At 41.5% G+C, this 27,543-nt stretch overlaps 1 protein-coding gene across 4 annotated transcripts in view; it reads left to right on the top strand.

Annotated features, from left to right (window-relative positions):
• CTNND2 (catenin delta 2) overlaps positions 1 to 27,543 on the top strand; it is a 933,204-nt gene that overhangs the window by 731,736 nt on the left and 173,925 nt on the right. For all 4 annotated transcript variants that reach the window (XM_028849344.2, XM_028849341.2, XM_078004620.1 and 1 more), the window contains one exon: positions 12,485 to 12,668. In XM_028849344.2, the coding sequence (XP_028705177.2) occupies positions 12,485 to 12,668 (184 nt within the window). The remainder of the gene's footprint in view (positions 1 to 12,484; positions 12,669 to 27,543) is intronic.

Genomic DNA, 27,543 nt, shown 5'->3' with positions numbered 1-27,543 from the left:
ATCTTTCTTAATGCCCCCCAGGTGGATCACATGAGAAATATTATGGTGTAAAAGTAATTGCCATTTTTGTCATTGTTTTTAATTACTTTTGCAGCAACCTAATACTATTCTAGTGTAAGACCACAATTGTCCAAATGTAAGTATCATTTTGTTGTTGAATTTTTTACTCAATTAATATTTTATGTGGCATCTACTATACAGTTAGGCCCATAGTCTTTAGGATTGTTATCCATCACCCTTTCTTATCTGCAAGGCTTTGCTCACTTTTTCTTGATACCTGAATGTTTTCTCTCATTCTGGCTAATTCTGCTCGTCCTTCATGGGCCAGCTAAAGACCTCCCTCTCCCATAGAACCTTCTGTGATGCCCTCTCATGGTGACTTTTCACTGCCAGAATTTTCATGACACACCACCTCTGACAGTTGATGGACTTTTAGGATCTACAACTCTATAAAGTGTGTTTTGTTTTTCCCTGGGCAAGTGTAATTTGGTCTCCCCAAGTGGACTCTTATTAATTTACTGTATATTCTTTAGAGTACCTAGCAATGCCTTGTCTCAACAGGTATTCACAAAATATCTGCTGAAAACCTAAAAGGAAGAAGAGAATATGTTTGGAGGAAAATATGCAGTAGTAAATGTTCACATTCAGAATTATAGAAATGAAACTCAGAAATATAAATTTGAGCATGATCAGCAGAAATTATAGATGACTGTTAATATTATTATTCAGTGATAGCACATTTTCCATGAAAAATAACCTCTTATTAGAATATCTGGAAGAAACAATATAATTGGAAGTGTGAGAGCCTGTGTTTATACCCCAGCTGTCTCTCTCATTCATTACCTGTCCATGGGAGATTTCTGTAACTGCTTTAATCTTTGGTTTCCTTCACAGATCAGTGCCCCTCTTCTAAGGTTGTGGTCAGGATTTAATTAAATAGTGCATATGACATGGTAATGGCTCAGGAAATGAGGACTTATGATCATCACTGGCATTATTATGACAGAGCAACAGTATCTGATACAGTTTGGCGGTGTCCCCACCCAAATCTCTTCTTGAAGCGGAGCTCCCAGAATCCCCACATGTCATGGGAGGGACCTGATGGGAGGTAATTGAATCATGGGAGCAGGTTTTTCCCATACTGTTCTCATGATAGTAAATAAGTCTCCCAAGATCTGATGGTTTTGTAAAGGGCAGTTCCCCTGCATGTGGTTCTCTTGCCCACCACCATGTAAGATGACCCTTTGCTCCTCCTTCGTCTTCTGCCATGATTGTGAGGCCTCCTCAGCCGTGTGGAACTGTAAGTCCATTAAACCTCTGTTTTTTTATACATTACCCAGTCTCAGGTATTTCTTCATAGCAGTATGAAAGTAGACTAATACAGTACCAGACAATTTTGATTTAGCTAAAAAAAATGATCTAGTCATGAAATTAGTGTGCTGAATAGACGAACAATTGGGTTTTTTAATTACCCCAAATCTCAATCTGATGTTTCTTCCATGCTTCCCACAGAAGGTTGTAGCTGTGTGTGTGTGTGTGTGCGCGCGCTTGTGTGTGTGTGTGTCTGTTTTAGTAGAGGTCAGCAGAATTAAATGCTTGCAAGAAAAATTAGTTGTAAAAGTAGTTTCAATGCTGAAAGTTCTTTTTAATTAACTACAGTTAATCCTTACACAATGTATATATACTTCAAATATCATGTTGTATAAAGATACATACATACAATTTTATCCGTCAATTGAAAACATATAAAACTGAATGTTCTTCTTTCTCTGAACTCAAATGCCTTCTTTAAATTTCTCAAGCTATATTACCTGGGGCAAAAAGGGAACTGGCAAAAGATGAAAAGCAGAACATTCTCCTGTGTTCATGTATTCTGCTTCAAAGAATAGCACGCCACATCACTTTCCTCCCATTTCAAATAGCAAATTTATGTGTCTGACATTTGTCTGATTGTTCATATGCATCACAGTCAGACTCTTATCTGACCTTCATTTTCCCCAAAAGTTGAATGACTTTGACAGGTAACTCAACTTCTCTGTGTCTCAGTTTCCTCATCTGTAAAATGGACTTGGTTGAAGGTTTGCATAAGTTAATACATGCAAGGTGATTAACAAAAACCCTAGTGCATGACAAGAACTCAAAGATGTTAGATATTTTTGGCTACGATTTGTGTTGTGTTTTTTTCCAATTATGGTCTTGTTTTGGGCATGTAGTTCAGCGATGCTCTGTGGAAAAGCTGTCGCTCTTTTTACTCTGCCACCATATCTTCATCAGGGTTGCTTTGCTTCTCTTTGAAAGCCATGGAACCCAAGGGTGCCCTTTAAAGTGGCCCCAGTGCAGAACAGTGTCTCCAATCCAGGGATTCTTGGGTAAGCAAGCTCCCACAAATTCAATTAGAGCCTTTTTGTTGACATCAACAGGACCTATGAGGTAGATGTGCTACCTATAGTATAAAAAAGGAAACCCCAAGGCAATAGCCATCTCTGTCTTTGTAAGAGGTTATATATGCCTGCTCACTCGAGACCCACAGAGTTTGGAATGACAGCTAGGGGCCTTGCCAAGATGTGCGCTGGCTGTGTAACTTCTGGGTTATGGTACTTAATGGAACTGTAAACAACTCAATACCCTTTGTTCCATGACTTTATGGATAATGGTGATGACTTTATGGATAATGGATCCCCTGAATATTCAAGAATTTGCCAGACTCCGTTTTTACCAAAGATGACGACATTAGCCATCCACCCATTTTCAGTAATTTATATGGTTTGTCAGCTGTCAGATCCCCAAAGACTACTGTAAAATCCTAACTCAGCAAAGTTGGGTTTGTTAGACTTACTGCAGTAAGTATCCTCCCTCATGGCAGTGGGTCTAAAATCCTCCCTTGAAAGAGTCTTAGTGTCAAAGGGAAAATGAAGGCAGGGTATTTATAAGGCTGTAGGTCCTTGACTGGGAGATTTTAAGGTGGGTATTGCAAGGTGGGGAACTACTGGGGTTAGGCAGAGTTTTGACTAGTAGCACAGTGAAGGGAGGGTCTTGAAATGGGTCATGATGAGCAAACTGTTAACGCTTGATTAGCTAGCTCTCTAGTTCACAGCCTAAAAATTCGCAGGCATGTATTTCCTAGAGCAAGCACTTAAATTATTTTTGATCAGTCTCAGCATGGTCTAACACAAGGATAGGAAAATATATCTGTCCCAGTATCGTTTAACCCAGGGCCAAAAAATTACGGTGATTTCACCTCCTGCCTTTACTTTCTTTTAATCAGATAGTGGGGGTATTTTGTCTTTAAATCTCTATCTCTCTTTCACTTTCTCTCTCTCCTCTTCCTCATTATGCTATTTATTGAAAAGTCAAACTTAAGTTACTTTATTTAATGTATGTAATTTAGGGCACCAAACTATCAAGAAACAAAACAAAGTGTAAGAAATCATTTTATCAACACATAGAAGAATATGACAGCTGTCAGATAAAAGAGTATGATCTTTAACTGTCATAACTTTTAGGAAAAGAGTTCCAGGACCACTTTCCAGAGATTGTAGAACTCAGCCTTGGTGCTTTGGTAACCTCTTTTCAAAGTTCTGGCACACCCAAGGTCATTGAGGAAGGCTATAGTTCTAAGCAAACCTAATTTTGTATTCCTAACTGTTGGTCTCTTGGGGATTGAGAAATATGAAATTCTATGGTTCATTTATAAAATGCTGTGATCAAAGATGAACCCATGACTTTCGCAGATGGCTACTACCAGACATTGACATACAAATTATTTTCAATTATCGTTACTTTAAAAAATTACTGTGCGGAGAGCTTTCTACTTCTTGTAGTATCTGCATTGCCAGTTGCAGACAGGCATCCAGTTTGGGACAGGCATCATTTTCTAACATTAATAGAGCCTGATCTGTTGTGCCTTTTTGGTAAACGTTTAATAGAAGAATTCTAAAGAAACTAGGATATGCATACTCTATTTTGGAATGAAAAGAGAAATCATAGATACATCTGAGTTTTGATTATTTTCATTTTTAAAAAATCAGTCAATTATAATCTTTTGTCTGTAACATTACCTAATTTTAGGTAGAATTAATTCAGGCTCTGAAAACAAAAGTGAAGGTTATTTTTTAAACTAATCAAAAATTTAGGTGAGGTTCAGGAATAGTGGCTCCTGCCTGTAATCCTAGCACTTTGGGAGGCTGAGGCTGGAGGGTCACTTGAGTCCAGGAATTCTAGACCAGGCTGGGTAACATAGTGAGACCTTGTCTCTACAAAAAAAAAAAAAAAAAAAAGAAGTCAGGTATGGTGGCATGTGCATGAAGTCCCAGCTACTCAAGTGCAGAGGTTGGGGGATCACTTGAGCTCAGGAGGTTGAGGCTGCAGTGAGCCATGATCATGCCACTCCTCTCTAGCCTGGGCAACAGAAAAAAATTTTTTTTTTCTGTCTGAAAAAAAAAATGAATATGGCTTCTGGCTTCTTGCCATCTAAATGTTATCATCTTGATCTAAACTTTTAATGTATGCTTCTGGTACTGAAATTTGAACATCAGAAAGTTGCTGGCATCAGTTTTGGCTTAGAATGAGGTAGTACCTTAGTATTGATGGCTGTATCTTATAATAAAATTGTTTAAAAATCTGCGGATTTAAAACATTGCATGGAGACCCAGGTAAATTTAGTCAGTTTAAGCTAGAATCTGCCTTGTATGCAGCAGCCAAGATCTGAATTACTTTCAAATATCAAGGACAACTCATTCTTCATCCATTCTGGGGCTAAATAAATTTTGTATGTATTTTGAAAATGAGCAAGAATAATTCTACTTAATGCTCAGTATTTGTGCTTAAGTGATTATCTTTTAAAAATTCTGTATTTGGACCTGAAGCATTATGTGGCAATTGTAGAATGAGAGTTTACAGCTATGGACCATGGCACTCCAATTTTCCCTCTTCGTCTCCCACACCTATCGGCCTCAGAGGCCCTTTCTTCCCATTGCCGGCTCTGTGAGACTCAGCCTAGAATGATGATTCAGCCTGTTGAAATTCTAAAAGGATCAACCTTTGTGTAATCCCCACTGCAAAGGCCACAGCAGGTTCCTCTTCTGGAATATTAAGGAGGAAAATGTAGAGGTCATTTGTTCTGGTCAACGAACCCCTGGGACTCCTACAAGAAGCCTTGGCCTAAGGAGCTGTTAATAGAGCAACATTTGGTAAACTCTATCTAACATTGACTCAAAATAAATGCTTTAATTTTTTAAAAGCGTTCACTGAGTGTGGTATGTGAATCTTTTCCATCTAGAAGGACTCTCAAAATGATCTCAATTAGCAGCCACTCCTGAGGTTTATTGCTTCTCGGGGCCATATTGAGAGTTTACACACATCCAAATACTCATTTATATGGCAGATGCACACACACAATAGTATAACAGGACTTCAGGGTGTTCTGGGCCTCTATATTTCAATCATTCAACCTCCACACACTAGGGACTCAAAGTGTGAATGGGTGGGGGTGCAGGAGGTAGTGGTGAGGGCCCCTAATCATAATCAGATTTTGCCCCTCCCCGTGCACTCCCACCCTCAACCACACCCGGCTAATTTTTTTTTTTTTTTTTTTTTTGGATTTTTAGTAGAGAGTGGGTTTCACCGTGTTAGCCAGGATGGTCTCGGTCTCCAGGCCCGTCTCAGACTCCCAGAGTGCTGAGATTACAGGCATGAGCCATCGGGCCCATTCAACTCTGGCTTTTTTTAAAAAATGAACTTGTGTCCCCATTCTTCTCTTTTTTCCTCCCCACTCCCCAGGTACACAAACTGTCACTCCCAAAAGAAATAACAAATTTGTTTAAAATAGATTATCATAAATACACTAAGTAGATGCTTAATTCACTAATTTTAAATACATTTTGATAAACATTTATTTAAAATGAATGAAGCCCAGCTCTCCTTTGGGCTTGGTTTGAGCCTCGTCCACATGAGGGGATTCGTGCTAGGTCTGAAGAGCTAAAAGCAAGCCAGTGGGCTGTCGTAAAGTCCTGCACGGCCACCAGGCAGTGTTTGATTTAAAACCATCATTTAAAACTTGCTTTTATTAAAACGTGCTTTTTGTTCATCTGGATTTTTTTTAACCAAGATAGTCTTCATCTCTTTCAGTAAAAAGAAACTACAATTACCCTCTATTAAAGCATTATAAAGGAGCAAATGAAAGTAATTAAGGTTTTATTAAGGAATTTTTATTAAACCAATCATTGCTCATGAATATGGATAATAGCAAGGAAAAGAGCCATTCTGTGCCTGAAATAAAAATAAACTATATTTTAAATATCTTTAGTGTATGTAAATGTCTTCTCAATTAAACTTTCAAAATTATGTTTGGAACAGCAATAATTTTACACTGATGAAGGAAAGCTATTGGATGGAAATAATGAAAGATGCTAATAAAACAAATTTATCACAGATTATAATCTGGAAGGAATTAGCATATTTTCATCAGGTAAATTTAAATCTTCTAGTGACCATCAACCAAAATATTAAACCATTTTTCATATTATCCTCAGATATAAACAAACAGGGTAATTTGTTATGGATGCTGAAAAACTGGTGTGAATTCAATCAGTTTTATAGTTTTTCCTCAAATTGAAAGTTTAGTATTACCTGCGTTAATTTAGAGTTATCAGGGAGTTAATATAAGAAAATTACCCAAGTGAAACACCAGAGATAAGCCTTTTAATACAAAACAGATTAATATGTTTCAGTGCTATAAATTTTTCTCTACTAGCTAAAAGTAGAATTTCTGTAGATTCAAAGTAAATAATCCCACTGAAATAACATTTTTCTATTCTCGTTTGGATGTATTATTTGCGAAATTACATCTTGCATCTGCTGTTTTATTTTTTCTAGGCATGATGTCATTTTGCTAACACTATAATACTTACAGAACATTCGATGCTTAGAGCACATGGCATCCTATAAGGTCCTACCATCCAGCTGTTATTTTTTATTTTTCTTTAGTGCCTGTTTGGTGAACACTCGTGTGTGTCAGGGCGTATTCTGTGTGCCAGGGATTCTGTAGCTCTGTGTGTTCTGCATACGATGGGCATTCAGCAAGTGTCTGCTTTCATTTTATGCCTGGGACCCTGTTGGAGGATGGAACTGTGAGCAAATGACAGAATGAGTTAGTGTTGAGGTTGCTGCTGAAATTAAATAGGAGATCTGACAGCAAGCATCTAGGAAGGTAGATTAGACTGATCCAGAAAAGCCTCTCTGAGTTTAGCACATTTAAGGTGACGTGAATGGAAGAGGGATTAGCCATGGAAAGATCTAGGAAAGAATGTTCCAGAATGAGGCAGCAGCAAGTCCAGGCATCTGGGACACAAAGGAGCTTATGTGTTCAAGAAGAAACAGGCTATTTTGGCTGGAGCATAGTGACTAGAGCTATGTGGTACCTGGGCCACCAGCACAGGGAATTTTTGTTTTCTTCACTGATGTCTCCATTCCTTGTCCAACAGAACCATGTGCATGTAGTAGGTCCTCAATATTATGGAATGGATAAATGAATGAATAAATGTGATTCAAGATGAATTTAGAGATTTAGAGAAAGGCCTGATCATGAGCCTACCATAAGAAGTTTAAATTTATTTTGAGCATAACCGGTTATTTTTGAAGGGATATGTAGTAGACTGAATAATGCCGCTGCCCTCCAAGAAAAGCCCACGCCCTAATTCCCAGAGCCTATAAATGTTACTTTTCATGGTGAAAGGGACTTTGCAGGTACGATTAATGTAGGAAGGCTTCATATGGGGAGATTGTCCTGGATTATCCAGGTGGGCTTAATGTGATCAGAGTGCCCTTATGAGAGGGAGGTGGAAGGGTCAGAATCCAGGAAGGAGATGTGATGATGGAAGTCAAAGTCAGAGGGATGTAAGATCTCAAGCCAAGGGATGCGATGCAGGCAGCCCCCAGGAGCTTGACAAGATGAGGAAACATATCCTCCCCAGGATCCTCTGGAAGGAGCCAGCCCTGCCAGCCCATTTCAGACTCCAGACCTCCAGAACCTAGAAATTTGTGTTTTTCAAGCCCCTGTGTAGAGATTTGTTAAGGCAGCAATTGGAAATAAGAGCAGGATTATTCCAAATTAAAGAAAGTGTTGGGTCACTTATTGAATTGCAAACATGAAGAATGATACACTTTTAAAAATTAAATTCTTGTCACTTAAAATGCATTTTAAATTTAGTTACAAAGTGTAGCTGGATCATCCTTGCTATATCTTGTATACTCTCACATTGGAATTTGGAAGGAATAAGGGAACACGTGGATTTAGGTAAGCGAGGAGTAAGAATTAAAGTGTAGTGGAAAGGCAAGAGGGAAAAATGAGTCCATCCATTGTAGAAAGGCAAAGGGATAGGAAAGTGAAGCCGAGAGAAGAAAGCAACAGAGAGAGTAGGAGCTTCATAGGAAAGGGATGCTATATTGTCTATTGCTGCGTAACAAATTCCTCCACAATTTAGCAGCTTAAAACAACCAACATTTACGTCACCCACTGTGTAAGTGCGAGGAGTGCAAGCAGGAGCCACGGATTTTGTGGTCCTGGCTCGGAGTCTCTCATGAGGCTGCAGTCATTCGAAGGCTTGATTGGGGCTGGAAAATCCACTTCCAAAATTTTGGCTGAAAGCCCTAGTTCTTTATATAAGGCTGCCTGAGGGTCATGATGGCATGACAGTTGGCTTCCCCTCAAATAACAATGTGAGAGAGGGCTTGGAGGGAGCCACAAGGCCTTTTTAATTACCTAGTCTTAAGTCACAGTCACTTCCACCATGTTTCATTGATCACAAATGAGTCACTAAATCGAATCCCCACGCATGGAGAGAAGGATTAGGCTCCACCATTTGAAGGAAATGTCCAAGAATTTGTGGACATATTTTAAACCTGTATGGAAAAGGGGAGGGAGGAGTGAAGTAAAAGTTGGAGCAAAAAATTTATTTTCCCTTTGTTCAGAGGATGCCTAGATACATCCAGTTCTCTCCACTAATCTCTCTCCCATCAGTCAAGACGTGTGTGTGCGTGTGTGTGTGTGCGTGTGTGTGTGTGTGTGTGTAGCAGGAAAGATGTGGAATTCCGAGTTGTTTCCCGCTTTTCCTTCTGCCGGACGATGTAAGTCTTCATCTCAGTTGTCTCCAGAAACTGCTGCTTCTATACTTAAACCTGTCTCATGTCCAGATCATCTAACCAAAACTCAAAATTTTGACGACCCTCTGCAGCTGGTTTGCTGAATTCCCCCTCGAGAAAATCTGCCACGTTACATCCACTTTACCAAGACTTCATCCAGAGGTGATGAAGCGGTTCGATAGAGATTCATTGCAGTTGTAATGAGTTCAGGAAGCATTGTGCATTGCAGTTATAAATTAAGATAGAAGGTTCAGAGATATGGATCAAGTACTGTGATCAGTTCACTGGAATGTGACTCGCAGATGGAGACAGCCTGGAAAGGTGGAATGAATGTGAACTTCTGTTTGTGCATGATTCTGAATTAGGTTATACTAATTAATGAATTAATGGGAAAGGTGAAGGAGATAGAACAGCCTATAAAAAGATGACCCAGACTGCATTTGCCTTTCTATTCCTTCACTTCTTCTCAGATACTAGATTTGGCCTTTAGGTTTTCATGGATTTCCTTCCTCACTTTCCCTGTCTTTTCTGTTTGTAAGAAAACAGTAAAAATAGCTGTATTCTCATAGAAAGCCTTTGGATTCTCATATTCATTGCATGTAAAAATGCAAATATTTCTCTTTGCTATTTTGTTGTTTGTTTGTTTTCCTGAGACAGTCTTGTTCTGTCACCCAGGCTGGAGTGCAGTGGCATGATCGTGGCTTACTACAACCCTCATCTCCCGGGTTCAAGCAATTCTCCTGCCCCAGACTCCCGAATAGCTGGGATTACAGGCACACGCCACCACGCCCAGCTACTTTTTGTATTTTTAGTAGAGATGGAGTTTCGCCATGTTGGCCAGGCTGGTCTCGAACTCTGACCTCGTGATCCACCCGCCTGGCCTCCCAAAGTGCTGGGATTACAGGCGTGAGCCACCATGCCCGGCCTGCCATTTAGTTTTTAAAGGATATATACTGTACAGCAGAATATGTCACCCATATTTTAAAACATTTACAAGCCTCAATTTTTAGATATTGGTATTTTAAGTCTGGATTTGGGAATGAAAAAAAATGCACATTTTGTTCCTGTATTTTTGCATTGTATATTTAGAAGAGCAGACACAAATGCCTTAGCGTGATATTCCTGAAAGTTATCCTCAAATACTGGAGTAGATACTAATTTCTTTTTAATATACTATTTAATACTGCAAAATCAATTATTTTACTCTAAAAATAACATTTTTGTGAGGCTGGAAATGATTGAAGGAAGTTATTTTGATTATTTAGATTACCAAAATTTGGTAAAATGTTTCTCAATGGATGAATAAGCAGCTTTGTATTTTATTTAAAACAAGATAAATGTATATGTTAATATTCCTAGTATTTCAAATCAGTCCAAATCAGAATATATTCTGAGCACCTTCTGTGTACCATTGAGCATTTTTTGTGTACTCGATTTAGGATACTAATGGCGATACAAGCACAAACAAAAGTGTATATAAAATGGTCAAATTCACTAAAGTACGGGTGGACAAAATTTTTCTGTAAGGGGACAGTTTGTAAATTGTTTATGGTTTGTGGGCTGTGCAGTCTCTGTTACTAATACCCAGCAATTCCTTCATAGGACAAAAGCAGATGTAAAAAATTTAGAAATGAGGCCGGGCGCGGTGGCTCAAGCCTGTAATCCCAGTACTTTGGGAGGCCGAGGCGGGTGGATCACGAAGTCAGGAGATCGAGACCATCCTGGCTAACATGGTGAAACCCCGTCTCTACTAAAAATACAAAAAACTAGCCGGGCGTGGTGGCGGGCGCCTGTAGTCCCAGCTACTCGGAGGCTGAGGCAGGAGAATGGCGTAAACCCGGGAGGCGGAGCTTGCAGTGAGCCGAGATCGCGCCACTGCACTCCAGCCTGGGTGACACAGCGAGACTCCGTCTCAAAAAAAAAAAAAAAAAAAAAAAAAATTTAGAAATGAACAGACATGGCTGTGCTTCAATAAAAATTTATTCATAAAAAAGACAAGCTAGATTTGCCTTCAAATTAACCCCCTGTACTGAAGGATTATTTTATGCATGCCAGGCACTAAAATCATTTTGTTTTCTTTGCATTCACTTAAATAAAATTTCCGGTAAATGTTATTTCTAAAGACAGTTGAGTTTGCCTCTGTAGTCACATTTTTATTGAACTTTATAGTCACTTTATTTTTATAGTCACTTATTTAGTTATTAACAGTCAGATTTGTATTATTAATGTCCTTGGATAGTTCAACATGTGCAATGCAAGGAACCAATAAAACAAATTTTAGAAATAAATATGTTCTGTTTGTTCTATTCTTAACACAGTAGATGGAACAAAATCCCATTTCATTAAAATATATTGAAAGCGCGTTAAAAATATAAGCTAGAAGTTCTATTTCTAAAGACAACTATGTATTTTATTTCCAATATCTGCAGTGATGGTACCTGTTTAGGTTGAGGGTGTATACAGGCTTTCTTTCAAAGAAAAATAGAATGTTATTCTCTGTTTCTTTTTTTCTTTATGTATACTGTTCTAACAAAAAAAGAATAATTATTTAAAAGCATTTTCAAATGATGTTATAATATATATGCAATGTTCATGACCTTTTCTAGAATATCTCCTTTTAAAAAATATTTAAAAGCCTAAAGCATTCTATTTGTCCTTAACGTTTTGCATTGCTCTGCCTGCATGAATTACTGTGATGCTCTGTCCATTGTGGACATGCCCTCTTCTTCTCACCTCTCCCTTTGTCATTACTGAAGGAGGAACATTCTGTAGGTCCTCCATGAGCATTGCTTTCGGAGAAAAGCTGACAAAACTGTCACAGGGGGCAACAGTTTAAATTGCTTGTTGAGCCAGTTGTCATCTGATGTGATGCTGGATTCTGATAAGGTCCTACCCATGGTAGCTGGTTGTTTATGAAAGCACTTAGCTTTCATGGCAACCACATGTGCACACTGAGATCTTCGGTAAAACAAAGATGCTCTACTAGTCCATTTCAAATAACTTTCACATCTCTTTGGTCTTGGTCAGAATTTAGCAACTTGGGTCCATTGTATTAAAATGGAACAAAAGCGTTGTTGGTAACCTCAGTTCAATCAGACCTCTCAATATGCACCATGAGGAAATAAACATACTCGTGTCACAATTCCTCTGCTCACTCATCAGATTTTTCACAGAATGCTGTTAATGGGTTCACACAAATGTTCTAAAATCAAGGGTACGCTCTAGGATGTGTGTCCACAGTATCTTCATCCTTCCTGCCAGTGCCATTAACTCAAATAAGGAAGATAGTTTTGAGATGAGAGAAACTCGTGGCCACCCAAAAGCTCTTTTTGTGTGTCTCTTGCAGGAGTCCTTTGGAACCTCTCCTCATGCGATGCACTCAAAATGCCAATCATCCAGGATGCCCTGGCAGTACTGACCAACGCAGTGATTATCCCTCACTCTGGCTGGGAAAATTCGCCTCTTCAGGATGATCGGAAAATACAGCTGCATTCATCACAGGTGCTGCGTAACGCCACCGGGTGCCTAAGGTCAGTCCTATGTCACGAGTGCCTCCTCCCACCATCTTCCCCTGGCCAGACACTGTCTCTTTCCATAGCTTTAATGGCTCTTTTACTGAGGATCAGACCATTCTGAAAAGATGAATGTTTATGTGGCAACGGAGTATAAGAAGTTGATTTTAAAAGTTTCTAACCAGGTAATAAAGACATATAGGTATCTTTCTCTACCTAATCAATGTTAGATTTATTTCACATGATTTCTTCGATCTAAAGTGAAAAGCAAACATTTTTATTCCAACCCCAAATAAGTCATTTTTTTGGGCTGAAAACAGTCGTTCTCGGTAATTTCACATTATGTCATGCATATAGCACAACCAGGCAGGCTGACTGGTTGGGCAGAGTTCATAACAGGTACTTAGGGATCTGGTTAACTGTCGCAAGTAGCTATTTTTAAAAATATTCTTCTTTTAAAAATTCTCTGTTTGACTGTAAGAATCTATAATTCTTAGGAATAGCTCTTTAATAAGGCCTGTTATATTAAATGGTTTTTTAAATAATAAAAGTAGCAAATGTATTGTAATTCTCTCCTGATACATTTTTCACAGAAATCATCCCCCAGGAATCTATTGAGATTTCTTAAAATCAACTTTATGTCTTGTTTAATTTTTGCTCTTAGGAAGGAAAGTAGTTATCAAGATATAATTCTCCTAAACTCTAGAAACTCTGCTCCCCAAAGTGTATTTTGAACCAAAGTTGCAAATCTCTGCTGGATGAAGTTGCTGGGATAGGGGCACAAGGGGTGATTAAAAACACCTCGCCAAATAATCTGTATTTTGAAAGTCAAAAATACAGGGTTGCTTTAGTTGGAATGGTTCAAAGCTGCCATTTCTCCTACAGTTGATCAGTTTCTAGGTATAACCACCAGTCTCTACTGAGAAGGAACAAAATCACCTCAGTGGTATTAATAATCATCATCTCATGAATATTCATCACAATGCTCTCAGCCTCCAGTCTTAAGAGGCGATGTGTGTTTGTGTGAATGTGTGTGCACAGAGCAAGATAAGAGCCTGCCTCCACGAATATCTACAAGCCCTCATGGGCAGGAGTGGGAATCCTCTGACAATTCTGCTTTTCATCCGAGTCACGAAATCATGAACATTTGACATGATTTCTCTGGATAGGTGCTACCATATGCCAAATATACAGTACTCTGAAACCTTCTACTGGGGCATCCATTTCATAACCCCTTAAATTCTGTTATCCTTTAGAAAATGTCTGTCCCGCCAGAAGAGATATAACTCCCCCAAAGCTAAAATTGTAGGCACTTCTGAACTCCCATGCCTGATTTTTTTCAATGTCACTTATTCGCTACTATTTAAAAGTGTTTTTCCCTTGCTAGCATTCCCTACTTTCAGAGTGTCAGGGCCCATAGTGAAGACTGCAGAAGGAACTGTCTCAGAAGCGATTGTAGAAGTGTAATCAAGAAGGACCTGGCTAGCTCTGTCTGTTAAAATGCTCTCTGATTAATATAGTAGCATAAGTATGTCTTCATGGTGTTTGAAAGGAGGTAGGCTACCACCTTTATGAAAGTACATTTGACATCCTTTGATGAAAAAGTAGATGAAGAAGCTAGACCAGTGTAGGCTCACGAGTCCCCTTTACACATCATCTGGCTGAGTTTAGGGTCTGGGTTGTGGTGCCAGAGTACAGTTTGGTGAGACCAGAATGACTCCCCATCCCTGTCTATTCCCACCTACAGTAGCTTGACACTTGCTGCTGCTTCTGCTGCTGGCTGGGAGTGACCACATAATACATAATAGGAAGCAAAAAATGATGCCATCCATATCATGATAGAAGGATTTAGATTTACATTCTTCATTCTTCCAACAAAGCCAAGTTGTTGTTCACATTAAAGAAATGACTTCCTGTGCTGCTTCTGCCTTGCAGCTGTTTTATCCCAGGAGTGTTTGCTGATCACCTGCCGTGTGCGGGGGAGGGCTAAGGAGGCCGAGAGAGGGCAGCCTCTGCCCTGCAGAAACTCAGCCCCAGCACAACTGCCTAGTGGCAATTTAGTGTTGTGATCATGGCAGTACAGGAGGAAAAACCGGTGAGAAAGTGACTGACAGCCAGGTGTGGTCGAAAAAGGCTTGAAGGGTCAGGTGAGATTGGGCTGAGCATAGAAATGATGCACTGAGATACCGTCACGGAGGGCAGTAGTGGCTACCCAGTGCTGAAAAGAGTCCTGTAGGGGAGTTTGAGATGCACCATCAATAAAGACTAGATTTTGAAGTAAAATTAAAGTAACTGTTATTATTCATAAAATCCCTGTCTCCCAGCAGCCTGAAAGGTCCACTTCAGATACATTGTTGATTCTCATATGCATCGTAAGCCCAGTGAGCTCATCTGTAGTAAGTCGTGAAGCCAGGACTTGAGCCACATCCTGACTATGGTTTCAGACCATCCCCACCGTGCCACACAGAGAGGAAATACAAAGTTAGGGGATAGGAGACTGCTAACAGATCTGGGCTTAAAACAATACACAACCACCACCAACTGCTCACAGGGCAACACTTGCCTCTCTGTTGGTTCCTTAAGTTTGCTTCCAGAGATAAACGGAGTGGCATCCAAGTGGCCAACATCATTTGGTTTTTAAATGCCGGTGGTCTTCTCCCTCTCCCTTCTTTCTTACTTCAAATTCTTCCCTGCTAGGGCCTACGGAGTGCTTGGGTACCTTCGATAGTGTTAGCCACTCAGCCCAATGCAAGTCTCTTCTCTTGACCTCCACTTTTAATGTTCACATAGACAACTAGAGCTATGGGTGCCTTCTTGTGTTTTAAGATAAGACTATATTTTAAGGCATATTCTAGATAATAATGTTGACATTGGTTTTCCAGTACTCAGACTCCTTTCTTCTTTTGCCAGTGACTTTAAGATGAGTTGATATTTTTGGTTTGCTTCTGTAGCTATTGTTTCAGGAAAATATAAAGAAAATAAAACGTCCAAGAAAATAAAACTCTTCCTAGAATACTATTTCCTAAATTAGTGTAGCTTAGAAATCCAGCAGAAGAAGCATGCGGTAGGTAAAACTAAATTCATCAGGTCATTATTGAAAATCATTACTCTTGATTTTTTTTCCTAGCAGGATTCAGACTTTATGTGATTTCAGGGTGGGGAGCCAAGGTTAAGAATTTAAGGAATTACTATTTTTAAAGAGGTCATCTTTTCATTTTTTAGAAAAAAAAATTATGAATGCAAATTATATTGCTTGTAAATGTCCAAAAGCTTATTAGTGATCAATTTAAGTCAGTAAAATATGCCTAAGTCTTAGCCAGAACCTGACAAGCTGACACTATTCTGTCTTTAGACAATTTCATGCAGGCTTAATAGGCTCTGTCCAGTTTCTCAGACCTTCCTCTAGGCAGTAGATATTGTGGCTGTTCCCACTTCATGCCCCAATGCCAACCCATTCCCTACCACCTCCAGGTCCCAGAATAGTGAAGGAGGCACATACACAAGGAACATTCTAAAGAGAGGAGACACTTGCTTTGCCTTCTCTAGAAAGGAATGGAAAATCTTCATGGGAAGCTATATCATGTTGACATAGCAAAAATTTAAGCACATGTGAAATATAAAATGAAAAGTTAATTCCCTTAGTCCTTTTTCATTTGAAATTCATTTGGAGACAAGAAATTGAATTTTTAAAAAGCAGATCTATCTATGTGTTCCTGGAGTATCTTTCTGTCACTGAGGAAAAAGGATAGAAATGGGAAAAAAAAGGTCTTACATTTTGTTGGAGGCTTGAATTGATAAGGATGATGGCAGCTAGATTGTGAGAGGCCCGGCGGCTTGGGGAGGTGGGGTTGCGGGGGTTTGAGCTGTATGTGATCAGAAGGGAAGGGCTTCATCTCTACGCTCTGCCTCCACTGCCTCTTCCCCACCACCCCCAATCCCAGGCACACTAACACTGCCTTCTTCATTTCTTCCCGTTCGCTAGTTGTTCCTTTTCCTCCAATTCTGCCAGATTCAAGCATCCATTTTTAACAGAAAAATTTTAAAATATGGCCCCAAACAAATGTGACAAAATATTGGAGAGGCTTAGGAGGTAAGAATAAGTGAGGTTATTTTGTTAGTCATCTCTGTTTCACTTTATGATTAAGGAGTCCTCCAGGGAAATGAATTTCATATAGACTCAGGTTCAGACCTTGAAATCAGTTCAGTTTTGCACTCATTGTTCTTTCCTTGCACATCGTGTGATCAAATCCATCTCTTAACCCATGGCCGCTATAATCATCACCTTCAAACAAAATGTGTTGAGAGACCATGGCCTGAACGCTAACTAGGGAACATGGAGCTGGCTCCACTCTGGACAGTGGCTGAAGTCACTGTGGTGTGTTGAGTAAATCTTCCCCCAAAATTCTTATCTACCCAGAACCTCAGAATGTGAACTTATTTGGAAATAGGATCTTTGCAGATATAATTAGTTAATGAAGATCAGGTCATAGTAGATAAGGGTGGGCCCTAAATCCAGAGAATGGCATGTTATAAAAAAGAGGACATATGCACAGAGAGACACACAGGGAAGAAGGCCTTGTGAAGACAAAGGCAGAGATTGGAGTGTTGCAGCCACAAGTCAGAGATAACCAAGAATTGCTGCAACACCAGGAGCTAGGAAGAGGCAGGGAAGGAATTTTCCCAAGAGCCTTCAGACAGAGCACAGCCCTGCTGGCACCTTGATTGTAGACTGCTGGCCTCTAGAACTTGAGATAATAAATTTCTGTTGTTTTAAGCCACCTAGTTTGTGGTACTCTGTTCTGACAGCCTAGGAATCTATTATGGTTGCTCCAATAAGAAAATAAGAGAGGGGCTGCTCAGCTAGGAAGCCAAGGAGCCACCTGAGGATGCAGCACTGAGAAGAGGAGGAGGTAGACAACCCAGAGATGCTGCCTGTCCCCAGACAGTGCCCACACACTCAACAAACAACCCAGATCGGAGATGTTTTTCTGTTTTTCTCTGTGCACAAGGCCATTCCCCTCTGTAGCTTAGCTACAAAACCAAACACTACCTGTAGCAGGATTGAGTTCTACAAGCCGAGATGTGGCTGTCTCAGCCAAAAAAGGTTCAAATCCAGCCTCTTGACTGGATAGGCATGAAATGAGGGTCTCCCCACACACGGATCTGATTTCTGTGTGTTCTGCTCTCATTTATGAGCCAACCTTTCCTTTTCCTCCCGACATCAAACTAGCTTCTGAACATTGCATGGATTTTTCTGTTACTATGGACAGCCAGAAGTCATTTGAGGTTCTTAAGCAGGGGATGTGACACCATATCAGTATCATTTAAGGATGTTGACTCTAGCAGCTGCGTACAGACCTGATGCTTTCTGGATTTTTCTGTGAAACATGACTACATTTCCCATTTAAAATATCACCAATCAATATCCTAAAGATCCTGTCGTGGCCGTTGTCATTTCAGGGTGAACTGTGGGTAAAAGCTTGCAGAGCATTCTTTTTTACCTTTTAATCTAGCAGCTAGCTCAATAAAACAACTGTGATCCGCACTCCTGTATAGTCACATTATATTTAGTCATGGATACTTAGGACTTTATCTCCAGCTGAAGTATGTGCATGAGGCTGGCTGGCTAACTTCCACAGCTCATTTCCTGGTGCCGCTGAGTCGTTTATTTATTTTTATTATTCTATTCCCACTTCAGTATCTTGTCCTAAAGGACAACAAGATACAACCCTAATTTTTTCCATCTATCTTTGTGTACATAAGAATGTTATTAAGCCCATCAAAGTATCTGCACTGTGCCTTTACTTGCGATTATAATTAAACTCAGACCCTCAATTAGTCATTTTAACCCATATAATGGATGAGCGCTTGGTCCCACGGTGCCTCTAATTCTAGAGTGACCTTGAAAAAAGCCCCTTCACAAAGTAATGTTAATGATAATCACGCTCTGGCTGCCAAGCTCCAAGGACGTTTATTTTCTGTGGTCTACTCTTATATTAGCCACAGGTAAGAAGAGGAATTATTATTGTTTTTATGTTAAGTTCAGTTGGCTGCCAATATTATTCATCTATTAAAGAGAATTTTTTGAGAAAGTATTTTTAAAGTGTTGTATCATAAGCCCCAAACTAGCTCATGCCAGTCTTGGCCAAGGATGAGGGGCATGTGTCAGCTGAATTCAGCACCCTTTTTTTTTTCTTTTGAGACGGAGTCTTGCTCTGTTGCCCAGGCTAGAGTGCAGTGGCGTGATCTCGGCTCACTGCAACCTCCACCTCCTGGGTTTAAGCGATTCTCCTGCCTCAGCCTCCCCAGTGACTGGGACTACATACATACCACCACACCCAGCTCATTTTTGTGTTTTTAGTAGAGATGGAGTTTCACCATGTTGGCCAGGCTGGTCTTGAACTCCTGACTTCAAGTGATCCTACTGCCTCAACCTCCCAAAGTGCTGGGATTAACAGGCATGAGCCAATGCACCCAGCCTGAATTCAGCACTCTTAATCCAGGTTCTTGAAAATGAGAAGGACTGTGTGTGGACATGGGAACAGATGAGACACGCCACTCACCCCACTCCACCCCATTTTCCCCACACCTGGTCCTAGAGCAGAGGAAGCTCCTGGCCGGGCAGCTCACTCCTGATCAGTGTGTCTAGTAAAGATGTGAAGTGGTTTTATTGAGTCAGGGCTCAGCAGTGACAGTCCTCTTCAATGGGAGGGGACAGAGTTCAGTGGAGTGGAGAGGAGTAAGGTGATCTTAGGAGCTCCTCAGAAAAGACAGTCGGCTGTCCATCTCAGCAGCTCCACCAGGGACAAGGGCTCAGGTCTACTGTGGTGCAACCCAACACGGCCAGATCACTTCCTCCCACCCAGTCAGAAGGAGGTGTGCTTTATACAGTCATACATGGCTTAACAACAGGAACGTGTTCTGAGAAATGCATCTTGAGTCCATTTCATTCTTACGGAAATGCCGTAGACACCATAGGGTGCACTTACATAAACCTAGACGTTATAGCTTATGACACACCCTAGGCTGTATGATATGTCTGTTGTTCCTAGGCTACAGGCCTGTATAGCAGGACACTGTCCTGAATACTGTAGACATTTGTAACACAAATAGTAAGTATGTGTCTATCTAAACATATCCATACATAGGAAAGGTAATACTTTGCACTTAGTTGCAAATAGAAGAATCCGTGGAGTCTACAGTTGACATTCCTGCATAATATCATTAAGATAAGACAGTCTGATGCATCTAGGTCCACGTTATATGCCCCAGGCTGGACAAGCTGGGATATGTTTTCCATAATTAATGCCTCAGAAGACAATATTCCTTTTTTCAGTATCTCCGTGGCTGATCCACCTCTCTCTTACTAACACATTCATTCTTTACATATAAAAGCTTTTTACTTGAAGCTGGCTTAAAGTTTCTATCTTGTAGCCCCTGAGCTTTGTATCTCTTCGGGGTTTTGCATGTGCCCTGTCTTTTCCATTAGGAAACGTTTGAAAAAGCTTCATTTTTCATTGCTTTCAGATGGCCTTTCTTCCCCAAAAGGAGTATCGTTGTCCAGAGTTCTTCCTGGCATTTTTGTTCCATGAAATAGTATTGGGGTAATTTCTTCCCAAACACTATTTTGTTTTCTAAGCTAGAAAAAGTGAGAGTATAATGATTTCTCCTTAAATACAAATGATTAATATAAAATCCCACATCATGCTATTCCCTTTTAAAGTTTTCATCACTTATTTCTGCGATGTTTGATCTACTTAATTATGAAAATTGGCACACTGCAACTAAAAGTTGTTTTAAATTATGTATCCTATAATTTGGTTGCAAATATGGGCTTCTTTTAAAAGGAAAAGCAAATATTTAATTTTATCTTTTCAGTGTGAATGACTAGTCATTCTTCCTATGAAGACATGAATATTTGGATTCTTCCATTAATATGAACAAATTACTCACTTTAAAAGAAATTCAATGAGAAAGTCTAGTGAATTTTCAATTGGTTTAAAATGGTGTTTAATAGATATTTCTATAAAACAGTAGTACAGGGTATTAGCTCCCTGATAAATAAAAAGCTAGTTCATTCTTTAAATCCTTCATAACTTCTTGATATTAAAAATATAATTTTTCTTCCTGCTGCCTCCCAAATTATATTACATTGCATAAGAAGTAACTTCCCTGGAGGAGAAGCAAACAAATCTATTAACCGTAAATTGAAGAAGAAAGAGCACACCAAACACTATCATTTACTGCTTACATACCCAGCCTCTCCAGCACTTTAACACATCTATTTTCATGCTGTTTATTCTTTCCCTTTTCAAAGTAGCATTATTTGAAAATAAATAAAACTGACATATACCAAAGTTGGGCTAAGCAACCAGTGAGTTAGTGCAGCTCACAGAACAAGCAGAGTCCACATGGGGTCATGCCCCTGTTGACGAACCTTAAGTGAAGATCTCCAGCTGGTAGATGTTATCCTTTTGGAGGAAGGAAAACACCAGCAATGAGAAGCATGAAAGGCACTTAGAAGGCAGCAGTTTAGGCCAGACATGGTGGCTCATGCCTGTCATGCCAGCACTTTGGGAGGCTGAGGTGGGTGGATCACGAGGTCAGGAGTTCAAGACCAGCTTGGCCAACATGGTGAAACCCCGTCTCTACTAAAAATACAAACATTAGCTAGGTGTGGTGGCGGGAACCTGTAATCCCAGCTACTCAGGAGTCTGAGGCAGAGAATCTCTTGAACCCAGAAGCAGAGGTTGCAGTGAGCCGAGATCATGCTCCTGCACTCCAACCTAGGCGACAAGAGCAAAACTCCCCCTCAAAAAAAAAAAAAGAAAAGAAAAAATGAAGACAGCAGTTCAGAGGCCTGACCGCCTGCCGCCACCTGATGTCAGCGTGCAGAGCTGGATACTCTTTGTGCTGCACCGCGCATCTCCACATTCTGCTGGCCCCACATCCTCTTTTTCTTGAGTCTGGTTGGTCCTTAATTAACCAAGAATGTTTGAAATAAAATTCAGTTTCCCTCTAGTTGACCAAGACTATTTCAAGTGAGTGAGTAGAAAAGTCTCCATGTGCCGTTCTGTGCTCTCGGGCCCCTTTGCCTAGGATAACAACTTTGTCCTGTCACTGTGCTGGCCAGTGGAGAAGTCCACCGGATTTACTCAGGGATGCTTGACGATCGCTGTGGGATGGAGGTTCAGCAGGAGGTCCGGTTCCCTAGGTTCTTTTCCATTGCCCTGTGCAGCTGTGCTGTGGAAGTGAGAGGTGGGGTCTCCGAACACTGACTCACTGGCAGTGTGGGGGTCTCATAGGAAGCAGAGGTGCCTTTGGGGTGAGCAGAGAGAATTAGCACTTGCCTTCCTGCACAGCCTCGTGGGGCCCCCGTCTGCCTCTCTGGGATGGGATCTTCATCATGTCACAGAAAGCCAATTGCTTATTCTGGAAACAGAATTGAGAAGCAATTGAAAGTAAAAGTCAATACTCCTTAAGTCTTGTTAGTTCTTGTTCTAAACTGACAGAAGCTTCTAGAAGTACCCACTACAAAATTTTCTTTTTTTGTTGTTTTTTGTTTTTTTTTTTTTTTTGAGATGGAGTCTTGCTCTGTCGCCCAGGCTGGAGTGCAGTGGCCGGATCTCAGCTCACTGCAAGCTCTGCCTCCCGGGTTTACGCCATTCTCCTGCCTCGGCCTCCCGAGCAGCTGGGACTACAGGTGCCCGCCACCTCGCCCGGCTAGTTTTTTTTCTTTGCATTTTTTAGTAGAGACGGGGTTTCACCGTGTTCGCCAGGATGGTCTCGATCTCCTGACCTCGTGATCCGCCCGCCTCGGCCTCCCAAAGTGCTGGGACTACAGGCTTGAGCCACCGCGCCCGGCCCCAAAATTTTCTAAAGCAGGCAAAAGCTAAAGGGAAGACAGCCCTGTCCAGGTTTCGTGCTTGGTCGACATGTTCTTGCCTCCAACAGGATTAACCGAAGAAGCGATATTTAGTAATAATATGTGTGAACGGACTGACAGCCTTCCACACTGGCTTTTCAGGACCCTGGACTCTTCCTCTGTGTCATATACTCATTTTCAGTATTTCAGTCTGCTACCTAAAAGGACAGACTGCCAGGACTTCAGATTAGCCCTGTGTCCTTCCTTGTCGTTCCATAGAGGTACAAATACATCATCGCTCCCCATTAACAAGCAGTAAACTGGCAAGGAAGATGTTGTACCGGTGATGCACTGACTGGAGCTAATGAATCCCAACAGCTAATTACACTTCTCTTACGGTAACTTATTACCAGAAAGTAGCTGCGTTAGCACAAAGATTGTATGTGAGAATGGCCGTGCCCAGGAAGAGGCCAGCTGATTAATCATCCCCCATAATTCTCCATAATAGTCCTGTCTGGACTTCCATGTCCAGACCATTGTTCTTCCCAGGGTTACATGTTGCCTGCCCTTATTTTGGAACAACAATGTAATTGCTAATTGCGGACTAATTTATATAAACACATGAGGGTTCTGCCAAAGGAAAGCATCACCCTGATGGGTACTTACTGCTCACGGAGCTATTTTGCACAAGTTAGAGTCAGGTGTTGGAGGAAATGAAGCTTACTGCAAAAAAATAATGGTTTCAGGTAAGCAAAAGCATCGTGTCCTTTTGAGGCCTGCCAGGAGGCGTGGCGTGTGGCCTGTCGCATTGCTCAGAATCTGATGGGGCTTGAAGGGCAGCGTTTCTCCTTAATGTGCATGGAAGCAGCGCTGAGTTTCTTCCTAGAACACAAAGGAACTTTTCTGATTTCTCCTCTGCAGGCAGCATTGCCATCCTGGCTACCACACATGATTAAATGTCATTTGTCCTTGACCCCGTCACTCCTAAGCAGCTGAAATAGATTAAGAGTCAGATGAAGCAGAGCGTCCTCTGCCAGCTCCTGCAGTAACAGGCTCACAAAAGAAATGATGCCAGGGCTTATTAGGATTTCCCAGGGATCATTCCTGTTTGAGGGGAAATCATTGAGGCAGAATAGCCTCCTGTTTCCTCTCAAGCACCAAGCTGGGATCCCCAGAGCTAACACAGAGGCCTGGGAAGGTGGAGCTGCCTGTCCCAGCAGCTTCCCACTCCCACAGGGATGGAAGGGGACAGCAGCCCAGACAGGCAGCACCAAAGCACCACGAGGTGGGGACACTGCTGGAGAAAGGGCTCCCCTCACTTCTTGTACCTCATTGGGCCTGGAAGCTCCCTCCTCTGTCATTAAAACTTACTGAGCTATGAAGACTTTAATTCAGGTGAAGACAAAGGTCAAGGAGTGCCATAGACCACCAAACCCAGATGCACCTGCCTCAAGCAGATCCAACCAGCAGCAGAATGAGCCCCTCCAACCAGCAACACCTTCTATTTGTGACCAGATTATGACCCTCCAACCTCCCAGGCATTTCCTCCCCTATCCTTTCTATCCCTTTCATTCCAACTAATTTAGAAGAAATTTACATAACATCAAATTAACCATTTAAAACTGAACAACTCAGCAGCATTTAGTACTTTCAAAGTGTGGTGAAAATCACATCTACCTAGTTCCAAAATATTTTCGTCACCCGGAAAGAAAACCCCATATTCATTAAGCAGTTACTCCCATTCTGCCTTGCCCAGGCCCTGGCAATTACCAACCTGTGCTCTTTCTCTATGAATTATCTTTCCTGCATATTCCATATATATATAGGATCATACAATAGATGGCTTTTATGACTGGCTTCCTTCACTTAGCGTGACGTGTTCAAGGTTCATCCATGTTGTAGCATGTTTTAGAACTTTATTCCTTTATGTGACTGAATAATATGCCGCTGCATGGATATAGCACATTTGGTGTATCCACTCATCCATTGATGGACACGTGAGCTGTGTTCACTCTTCGGCTATTGTATTTGTTTACATACCCATTTCAATTATTTGGGGTATATACCTAGGAGCAGAATTGATGGATTGCATGGTAACTCTGTATCACTTTTTGAAAACTACCAACTGCTTTTCACAGCTCTTCCTTTTTTTTTCTGTATGTTCACCTCCATTACATTTTCTGGGCCATGTTCTTCTCTTTTTCTCACATTACCTTCCTTGTATGTTGTCTCCTCATTCTGCAAAAGTTTTTTCTTCAACTGCTGGATTATTATGGCCATCTGTCTTGTATCACTCTTCCTGAGTCCTTAAGAGAAAGGTTCTACACAGATTTCACCATTTTATTTTAAGCGTCTGAGAACTGGTGTCAGCCCGTCTCAGCTGTGTGGACATAGTGCTCTGCAAGTCTCCTGCCTCGTGTGGGGCCCCTCTGCTCCTCATATGCCATGTTTGCAATACTAGCCTCTTTTCCGTTGTTCTGTACATTGAGGTCTTTTCTATCTCAGGACCTTTACATGTGACTACCAGCATCTGGAGGACTTTCCACCTTTGTATTCCAGCTTAAATGTCTCTTGTTGTAAGAGGCCCTCCTTGACACGTCCATCCCATATACATTCGGTCTTCTCTATGGCCTTGTCAAAGCGTTCTGGGCTTTTGATTCAGAACTTCTCACAATTTGGAGGGATGTTCTTGCCTGTGTGCTTGGGTATTTAATGCCCATCACTTCACAAACGACGTTCTCATGTACATGATGATCATGTCTTTGATCAGTATCAGTTTTGTCTTTCCCCAAAACAACATCCTGAATAAATAGCTCCTACCTGAATGAATGAGTGAATGACCGAATTGATGAATGGCCCTTCTTTTTCTGCTGTGCCAGCTGCCTAATAACTGTCCTGCACTAATCTAAGCAAGGAACCTTTTCACTGTCCTGGTTGTTCATAAAATCTTCCCAGTTGGAGAGAGAACTGACTTCATTTTTGTCATCCCCAGTTTCCAGATTAGATTAATTTCTTGGGTAGAGACACATAACTACTTGTTTTCCAGCGTGTGCGTTGCTGATAATTCTGCTAAATGAAACCACCGCATCAATTAGTTTTGTCAAACAGCAGAATATCTTTTCCTTGGGGCAGCCTCCCTGATCTGCTTAGTACATTCTGTGCTCATGAGGTGCTCATGTTGCCCTTGGTTTTTATGATTCTGAATTCTTCAACCACCTCATCTGAAGGAAGCCATTAGAGTGTGCTTATCAGCACCGTTAAGAAATCAATAAATAATAATGTCACTCTCGTGCTTTATGGACAAAATAACTCTTTAATACCTCTAATCATCACGTAATTCTCAGGATAACATCATAAATGATATGTTGTGGGGTTTTTTTTTTCCAATTTTAAATAAGAAAAAACTGAAGCTTGGAGAGGTTTAGCAGTTTACCCTGGAGCCCTTGGTAGAAAGCCACAAACCAAGATGCTAAGCTGGGCTTTCCGAATCTGGACGGAATGCTTTTCCCAAGACGCTGCTGCCTTAGAGTCAGCCTGTCAGCCCGGAACTCCGCAGCCAGTCTGCCCCTCCCCTAGATAACTGGAGCAGCCGTAGCCATCTCAGCCTCTCCTTCTTGGTTGGCCCAGTGTTAGATCAACAGCTTAGATGAAATGGATCACAGCTCTTATTCCACACAAACATATCATGAATTTCTAGTATGTGCCCAGGACTTTGCCAGGCATTATAGCAACAAAGATGAGGAAGACGTGACAGTTGTGGTTTAACAGAAGAGGAGGAAGCCTGAACTGTGGTGCATCGTGGGGATACTTAGTGTCATTAAAACAGTCCATGCTAAACTGCCGGACAGCTCCTTGGGAGGGAACCATGGACTCCACCTGAAGAACTCTAGGAACCCACCCCAGAGTATGTCCTGGGGAAGAAGGAGAGTTTGCGGGTGAAGGCGCAGAGAGATGCTCCAGACCAGAAGATCCACCTGTAGGAGGAAGATGATGCATGTCTGGGGACAGACAGGTGGCTCAGTGTGGCCCGCCAGGGCGTGGTTTGCGGGGAGGGATGGAGAGGGGAAAGGCCTACTGGGAGCTGATTGTTAAGACTGTCTGTGAAGGAGGGTCATTTGGAGGAGGTGTCTTGATTTTCATAGACCATGTGGAACCATGGAAGTGTGATTGGAAGAGACACGGGGCTCCTCTTGCTATACAAATGTAGCCATTCCCATAGGGTGGAGAGAAGATTAGAGAGGCGGGGCAGGGACAAGGAGGAGAAGAGAGTGGAGCTGGCAGAAGGACGAGCGGACCCATGATAGCACTGGCCCCACTTGCAGATCCTGGACTGTGTCCTAGGTGTTGCACTGGGAACCTCAGTTAGTTGCCACTGTCTTTGAGATGAGTGTTATGTGGACAGGCGTAAAATCCAAGCTCAGAGGAGCAGGCGTCCACATCTGCATCTGAATGGAAACCACAGGTTGTATAATCTTGGGTCACTGAGGTAGCTGCTCTGTGCCTCAGTTTCTCCATCTAAAGAGGGATGGGCCAGTCACGTAGGGCTGGGAGGGAATGAGGCAAGGGAGGCTGAGCAATGCAGGGTCAGACCCCACCTTCAGTTTACATTTTTGGTAATATTTTCATCCTGAATTTTTTTGCTTTGACTTAGATGAAAAAATATTGCATTAAAATATTCTTCAGCACAACAATGTGAATGTACTTAGCCCTACTGAACTTTTAAAAATGGTTAAGATAGGCTGGGCACGGTGGCTCAAGCCTGTAATCCCAGCACTTTGGGAGGCCGAGATGGGTGGATCACGAGGTCAGGAGATCGATACCATCCTGGCTAATGCGGTGAAACCCCGTCTCTACTAAAAAATACAAAAAAGACTAGCTGGGTGAGGTGGCGGGTGCCTGTAGTCCCAGCTACTCGGGACACTGAGGCAGGAGAATGGTGTAAACCCGGGAGGCGGAGCTTGTAGTGAGCTGAGATCCGGCCACTGCATTCCAGCCTGGGCGACAGAGCGAGACTCTGTCTCAAAAAAA

This window comes from Macaca mulatta, chromosome 6 (assembly GCF_049350105.2).
Source record: "Macaca mulatta isolate MMU2019108-1 chromosome 6, T2T-MMU8v2.0, whole genome shotgun sequence".
Classification (NCBI taxonomy): domain Eukaryota; kingdom Metazoa; phylum Chordata; class Mammalia; order Primates; family Cercopithecidae; genus Macaca; species Macaca mulatta.
This window is presented reverse-complemented; position numbering and strand designations above follow the sequence as displayed.